Source organism: Euleptes europaea, chromosome 6, assembly GCF_029931775.1.
Source record: "Euleptes europaea isolate rEulEur1 chromosome 6, rEulEur1.hap1, whole genome shotgun sequence".
Taxonomy (NCBI): Eukaryota; Metazoa; Chordata; class Lepidosauria; order Squamata; family Sphaerodactylidae; genus Euleptes; species Euleptes europaea.
This window is the reverse complement of record NC_079317.1, coordinates 37,309,390-37,316,898: the sequence shown is the minus strand read 5'-3', so window position 1 is coordinate 37,316,898 and position 7,509 is coordinate 37,309,390. Positions and strand designations below refer to the sequence as shown.

At 49.9% G+C, this 7,509-nt stretch overlaps 1 protein-coding gene and 1 pseudogene across 1 annotated transcript; one reads left to right on the top strand and one right to left on the bottom strand.

Moving 5' to 3' along the window:
• Window positions 1-764: 764 nt before the first annotated feature.
• On the bottom strand, window positions 765-2,111 carry CLEC14A (C-type lectin domain containing 14A). The gene has a single exon (XM_056851856.1). It carries the CDS (start codon window positions 2,109-2,111, stop codon window positions 765-767), a length of 1,347 nt encoding a protein of 448 aa, XP_056707834.1.
• A 2,322-nt stretch (window positions 2,112-4,433) lies between these two features.
• On the top strand, window positions 4,434-4,924 carry LOC130479336 (SUMO-conjugating enzyme UBC9-like; annotated as a pseudogene).
• Window positions 4,925-7,509: the final 2,585 nt, after the last annotated feature.

Genomic DNA, 7,509 nt, shown 5'->3' with positions numbered 1-7,509 from the left:
GACTGCAGCTTTAGTTGTTTAAATATACGCCTATTCATATTCAAAGTACAATTTTGTCAGCAATCCATAAGCTAAATGCATATATGTACAAGACTCATGTGAGCAGGCAAGTTATTCTTCAGCAGTAAAAACAAACCAGCTCAAGTTAATAAATCCTCAGAAGACTAAGGAACAAACCAGAAGTATTTCACACATTATTCATCTTTAAGTTCAATAATATTTAAGTCATATACAGTGCCCTGTAACAGATGAATTATTTTGTTTCGCCCCAGTGCCACCATTTCTTCCTTAATTACAACAATGCTATACATGAGCAATGTTGACAGACGAAAATCTCCAAACAGTTGAACGCCACAAGGCTAAAATGTCTCTTCATTCAGGGCCTTGTACTGTCATAGTCTTTGGTATCAAGAAATAAAGGTCATTCCTGTAACAGAAGGGCCACCTGACAACCCATGTGGAAAACAGATGCGAACGAGATGTTACAAGGGTCTGTTAAAAGACAACAGCAAGCCAGTCAAGTTCTGAATACTAGTTGCAATTTGATCCAGTTGTCATTATGCACAGATGGAATCCAAAAGCATCCCCAAAACAAAAAGCCTTTCATTGGGCCAAACGTGCTTGAAAAAGAGGGGAACGGGCCCCTCAGTTGCAAAGCTGCCCACTGCAAAAAAGAAGTCTCCCTGCAAACAAAATTAAATAGTCTAGCTCCTCCTCGGTAACTCCAGATCTTAAAGAAAGGCACATGCATCTGGAGATGCAGGCTAGGCCGCTGTTTCGGGAGAACCACCCCAGTCCCCTTCGGGCTCTTCCAACGGCGCCTGCCCAGCCACCGGTTCGGACGCCTCGGCGGACTCGGCCTTGCTGGGCCCCAAGGAGCGCTCGGAGCTGGTGCGCGTGGCCGAGGCTTCCAGGTCGCCTTCGGGCGCCGCAGACGGCGCGAGCCCCTTGCCGGCCGGCCCTCCCTTGCAGGAGCAGAGCCCCAAGCACGACCTGAACACCTGCAGCGAGGCCATGACCAGGATCACCAGCAGCACCACGGCCAGCGTGACCAGGAGAAAGACGTAGTGGGTAGACTGGGAGGCCGCCTCGGCCGCAGGGGCGCTGCGGTTGGCCTCGCCAGGGGCCCAGGGCGCCCGGGAGCTGCTGCCGTCCCCCGGCGGGCTGGACGGCAAAGGCCCGCCTGCCGTGGCAGTGACCAGGCCAGGGGGCTCCGGGGCCGCCGTCCCCTCGGCCGGCAGGCAGGACCTCTCGTCGGCCGCCAAGCGGAAGCCCCAGGCGCAGACGCAGAGGAGCGCGCCTGGGGCGCCCAGGCAGGCCGCGCCGTCGACGCACCGCTGCTCGCCGGGGCTCCAGTAGCCGCCGGGGCAGGAGCACAGGCCTCGGCCCGCGCCTTCCCAGCGGTAGCCGTCGGGCGAGGCCCGGCAAGTGAGCCGCGCTTCCCCCGCGAGGCACCGCAGGCTGAGCACCGTGCCCGGCGGGCTGAAGGCCAGCTCGGCGCTTTGCAGGCGGGAAGGGAGCGTGTAGCGCAGGCGGGCGGCGCCGGGCGGAGGCGCGGGGCACGTGCCCGGGTAGCGGTACTTGCAGACGTAGCCCGCGCTCGGCTTGGCGCAAGAGCGCTCCTTCAGCCCCCACGGCGGCCGGCCGGGCCCCCCCGCCGCCGCCTGCAGGCCGGCGCATTTCTCCGTGGTGCACGACAGGCTCGGCTCCTTCAGCCACGGCGGGGCGGCCGGGGTGGCGTTGGCCCCGCTCTGCGGAGGCTCCGCGGGGGACCAGGAGAAGCCCCGCAGCGGCAGCTCCTGGGAGGTGCACTGCGGGGGCCGCCGCGCCAGCCCCAGCCAAAAGGCGGCGGGCCCGGCCCCGCCGGCGGCCCCTCGCAGGAGGGCCACGACGGCCTGGATCTCGGCCTCCCCGCTGGCCGTGCTCAGCGCGCCCCCGCGCAAGGCGCACGCCTCCTGGGCGCCGCTGAAGGTCCGGCTGGCCACGTGGACGCTGTAGCAGGCCCCGGAGGCCTGGCACCAAGCGCGCCCGCTCGGGCCGGCCTCCCCGGGCAGCCCCGGCGCCCAGAGGGGCTGCAGGAGGACGAGCGACGCGAGCAGGAGCCCGCGCATCTTGCCCGCCAGCTCCCCAGTGGGGCGGAGGGGGGCGTTCGCGGGGCAGCCCGGGGCCGAGCAGCCGCCCCTCGAGGCAACTCCTTTTCCTCCCACTTCGCATCGCGACCCTATCTTTGCAGCCGCAGCCTTCCCTCGGAAGCCGGGACGGGAAATGGGTCAGCGGTTAGGCGTGACCTTCACATCCTTGATTTGTTACCAGATGAACGCAGTAAAGACCAACAGATCCTATTAAAATCCCTAAACTCGGCGGCAAGAAAGGTGTTCGCTTCACTGCGGGAAAACAGATGAAATACCAAACATCGAAATTTGGATTGGCCGAGCGTATGAATTCATCGCAATGGCACACCTAACAGAAATGTTACAAGCGGATACTCAAAGATCAAATAAAGACAAATGGCACGCCTTCTATGAATATATCAAAACCAAAAAACAATAATAAAATCTTATAAACGTTATGAAAGTTAAGTTGACAATCAAATATATTATGTTAACAAATGACGGTAATTTGAATTTTATAAGGGGGTAGAACCTTCTTGTTAATATTATATGTTGTTTCACCAATAGTTTCCCCCTTCCCTTTTCTTTTTTCCTGTATCCCTATTTAAAATTACAAACCAATAAAAATATTTATTAAAAAAAACATCCTTGATTTGTTGAAATGCCTGCGAAGGGAGGGGAGGGAGGAATCTTTTGTCGAAGGCTTTCACAGTCAGAGTTCATTGGTTCTTGTAGATTATCCGGGCTGTGTGACTGTGGTCTTGGTGTTTTCTTTCCTGACGTTTCGCCAGCAGCTGTGGCAGGCATCTTCAGAGAAGTAACACTGAAGGACAGTGTCTCTCAGTGTCAAGGGTGTAGGAAGAGTAATATATAGTCAGAAAGGGGTTGGGTTTGAGCTGAATCATTGTCCTGCAAAAAGTATCAAAGGTAATGTGCTAATCATTATAAAGGTAATGTGCTAATCATAACTCTTCCAACACACTTTGACACAGAGTCACTGTCCTTCAGTGTTACTCCTCTGAAGATGCCTGCCACAGCTACTGGCGAAACGTCAGGAAAGAAAATACCAAGACCATGGTCACACAGCCGGATAACCTACAAGAACCGAGGAATTTTCCTTTCCTTTCCTGGGAATTCAAGGAGAAATGCCCACATATACTAGACATTAAAAGGTAGAATGAGCTTTTAGAGCCTTCTTTATATAAGAACTTCATCCACATGATCAGGGGGCTAGAGCAACTGCCCTATGAGGAGCAGTTAAAACCCTTAGGGCTGTTTAGGCTGGAAAGAGGGCGGTTAAGGGGAGACGTGATAGAGGTCTATAAAATTATGCACGGTTTAGAGAGAGTGGACAGGGAGAAGCTTTTCTCCCTCTCTCATAATACTAGAATGTGGGATCATCTGCTGAAGCGGAGGGTGAGACATTCAAAACTGATAAAAGGAAATATTTCTTTACACAAAGCATAGTTAAATTGTGGAACTCCCTGCCCCAGGATGTGGTGATGGCTGCCAACTTGGAAGGCTTTAAGAGGGGACATGTTCATGGAAGAGAGAAGTATTCATGGCTACTAGTAAAAATGAATACTAGTCATGAATCACTCCTATTCTCTCTAGTATCAGAGGAGCATGCCTATTATTTTGGGTGCGGTGGAACACAGGCAGGATGGTGCTGCTGCACTCGTCTTGTTAGTGGCTTCCTAGAGGCACCTGGTTGGCCACTGTGTGAACAGACTGCTGGGCTTGATGGGCCTTGGTCTGATCCAGCAGGGCCTTTCTTATGTTCACATTTATTCTGCACTGTTCCCTCTATGCTAGTAAACACATTTCAGATAGCTACACTGCAGCAACGTCTTCACTGAAGGAATTATTGGGCTTTGGTATCCCTGAATGGTTTGGTACAGTTGCAGCCTATCTAAAACCGATAATAAAATTATTGCTTAATAAAATTTAGTGGAACACAATAGACTTAAATTCCATTTAACCTACCACGCACATGCACACACCATTGTCTCTAAAGTTAATATGATGCAGCAGTTAGAGCAGAACTCCATTCTCATGGGCCTCTGTATTCCCCGGTCTGTATTCAAGAAGGGACAAATTCTGTGATAATGTTAGCATTAGTAAGTAGTAAGGGCTTACCTGTGGCTGAAGAACAAATGTGCTTTCTGGAAGTTTCTCTTAAGCTGACTGGCAGCAGCTCTTTGTTTTTCCAGATTGTTTATAAGGAAGCCCATCAGAAGAATAAAACTAGAGGCCATCACCTGAATCTGGGAGAACCAGGTCTTGCTGCTGCCGCAGCCACTCACACCAAAGGGTCGACACCATGTCTGGCATTGCGCTCACCCGGCTCGCCCAGGAGAGGAAGGCCTGGAGGAAGGACCACCCCTTCGGTTTTGTAGCTGTACCAACCAAAAATCCAGATGGCACAGTGAATCTCCTGAACTGGGAATGTGCTGTTCCAGGGAAGAAAGGGACACCGTGGGTAGGAGGCTTATTTAAATTACGGATGCTGTTCGAGGATGATTATCCCTCTTCGCCACCAAAGTGCAAATTTGAGCCCCCTTTATTCCATCCGAATGTTTACCCTTCCGGCACGGTGTGTCTGTCCATCCTAGGATAAAGATTGGAGGCCTGCCATCACAATCAAACAGATCTTGCTAGGAATTCAAGAACTCCTAAATACACCAAATATTCAAGACTCAGCTCAAGCAGAGGCCTACATAATTTACTGCAAAAACAGAGTAGAATATGAAAAGAGGGTTCTAGCACAAGCCAAGAAATTTGCACCATCATAAGCTCCTGTCATGCTGCATCTTAAATGAAGGGAACTTGTTTACAAAACTTTTGCAAACCTAATGTTGCTATGTACAGTTAATAGTAGGGCTGTTGAAAAAAAAATCGGTATAGTTCGGCTTCGGCAAAATTCGGCTCGTTTTTATTCGGGCCGTTCCGAAGTCCGCACTCCCCCGCTTCGGATCCCCGGAAATTCGGGGGGATCCGGAGTTCGGGGAAAAATTCGGCCCCCCGCGCCTTCAGGGGGATTCCCTGAAGGCGCACGGGGGCCCTTTAAACAGATCTGTGCCTCCCAGCCGGGAGGCGCAGATCTGTTTAAAGGGCACCCCGCGCCCCTTCAGGGGGCTTCCCTGGAGAGGTGCGGGGTGCCCTTTAAACAGATCTGCGCCAGGGCACCCCGCCCCCCTTCAGGGGGCTTCCTTGGAGAGGCACCCCGCGCCTCTCCAGGGAAGCTCCCTGAAGGCCCGTGGGGTGGGGGAAAGGGCCCGAATCGGCCAAATTTATTCGGGAACACCCCAAACTCGGCCAATTCAGCTCCCCGGTCCCCCCCCCCTTTTTGAGTTCGGTTCGTCCAAACTGAAAAACCGCCGAATTGAGAGAAATTCAGCTGTTTTTCGGTTTGGGCCGAACCGAATCAACAGCCCTAGTTAATAGTCACTTGGGGGGGGGGGTTATATGTGTGCCATTTTTCCATATTTGCCACTTGTATACAGTTCTAAATTTGCTGAATTGCCCCCAGATTTTTCATACAAGGTCTCTTTCTTCAGTCTTTTGTATTTTTATTGTGAGGTAAAACTTGCTTTTATTTTAATATTGATGTCAGTATTTCAACTGCTGTAAAACCTTTATACTTCAGTGAATTCACTAGTATCTCCTTGTTTATGTTTTATTTATTTTATTGTTTGAATTTATACTCTGCTCTATCCCAGCCAAGATCAGGCTCAGAGCGGCTCACATCAAGCATCTTTCACATAGAGTTTCTTTGCTTTCAGGTGCAGGCAAGCTTTAAACTGTCTAGAAGTATATTTTGCCTCTACCTGGCTGTATGAAAAAAGCTCTCCACCCTGTTCCTTCCCTTAATTTGTTTCCTACCAATAAAGATTTAGGTGGTTATTGCTTAAAAGCCACAGATCCAAAGTCAGCCAGCATCTTGATTCTGTGTCACTTATTTTGTGTTTTGGTGTTTTGTCTATGTTGCTGTTTAGAGTAAATAAACTTTCTATTTTTTAAAAAAAGAATAAAACTAGAGGTTTGCAGTTAAAGAATGTGAAAATATTTCTTTCCTGCCTTTCTACCATAGTTCTGGTTGGCTGATCAGCTCAGATCAATAGGTGAAATTCAGCACCAACCATTTTCTGCTTCTTGGCTCTTGTTGCCCTCTTATAACACAACCCAGTGTTCAGAAGTAAATCCAACTGTGTTTAATGAGGCATATTCCCAGATAAGTGTGAATAGGATTGATGGCTAAAAGTCGACAGGTTGCAATTTGGCAGTGACAGTAAAGACCACAAACAGATTTTAGAATGAGAATCCTGTATCTCATGACTGCCTTCCTTACTTGCTTCCAGCTGCCAGTATTGCAGACTCTGTGCCCACTGTTCAGTAATGCCCCTGTCCTACTTTCTCCTACTTTCTTCACCTTCTTATTTCTACCACCACACAGTTCAGGACACTGCCTACTGTATCCCCTAAACATACAACTGCAGTGAAGTAAGGTGGTGGTGGTGGGGGGGTTGTCTCATTTTTTAATTTCCTTTAGTCCTCATGTGTGTGTGTTATGTGCTGTCAAATTACTTCAGGCTTATGGCTACCCTATGAATTAATGACCTCCACAATGCCCTATTATTAACAGCCTTGCTCAGGGCTTGCAAACCGAAGGTTGTGGCTTCCTTTGTTGAGTCAGTCCATCTCATGTCGGGTCTTCCTCTTTTCCTACTGCCTTCAACTTTTTCTAGTATTATTGTCTAAGAGAACCAGCGTGGTGTAATGGTTAAAAGCAGTGGATGCTAATCTGGAGAACCTGATTTGATTCCCCACTCCTCTACATGAGTGGCAGTGTCTAATTGGTGAACCAGGTTGGTTTTCCCACTCCTCCACATGAAGCCTTGTGGGTGACCTTGGGCTAGTCACAGAACTCTCTCAGCCCCACTTACCTCACAAGGTGTCTATTGTGGGTAGAGGAAGGGAAGGTGATTTTTAGCTGGTTTGAGACTCCTTAAAGGTAGAGAAAATCAGGGTATAAAACCCAACTCTTCTTCTTTCCAGTGATTATTGGTCTTTTATGCATGGGAATTTAACCTTGACCCACACTTTTTTTCTGATCTGAATTCTCAAAATCCTATGCATGGTGGTTGTTTATCCCGAAAAAATTCCTGGAGTATCAGGAGTACTGCAGAATCACTAAAAAAAACCCAGAAGCATCTGAGTCCCTGCCCCTTGAAAACGCTCCTTTGTAATTGGCTGTAGTGTTTTTTATTAGAAAAATGTCACCATCGCCACCACCCTTCCAGCTCTCCTCTGCCCCCGTTGAGTGGCCATTTTACAACCCAAGTGCCACCAGAAAAAAAAAGGCAGAGCTGCATCCCAGGGCTCAGCTACCCATCCC

Excerpts from the sequence above, each read along its gene's own strand:
- CLEC14A (XM_056851856.1), bottom strand. The coding sequence starts at position 2,111 with ATGCGCGGGCTCCTGCTCGCGTCGCTCGTCCTCCTGCAGCCCCTCTGG.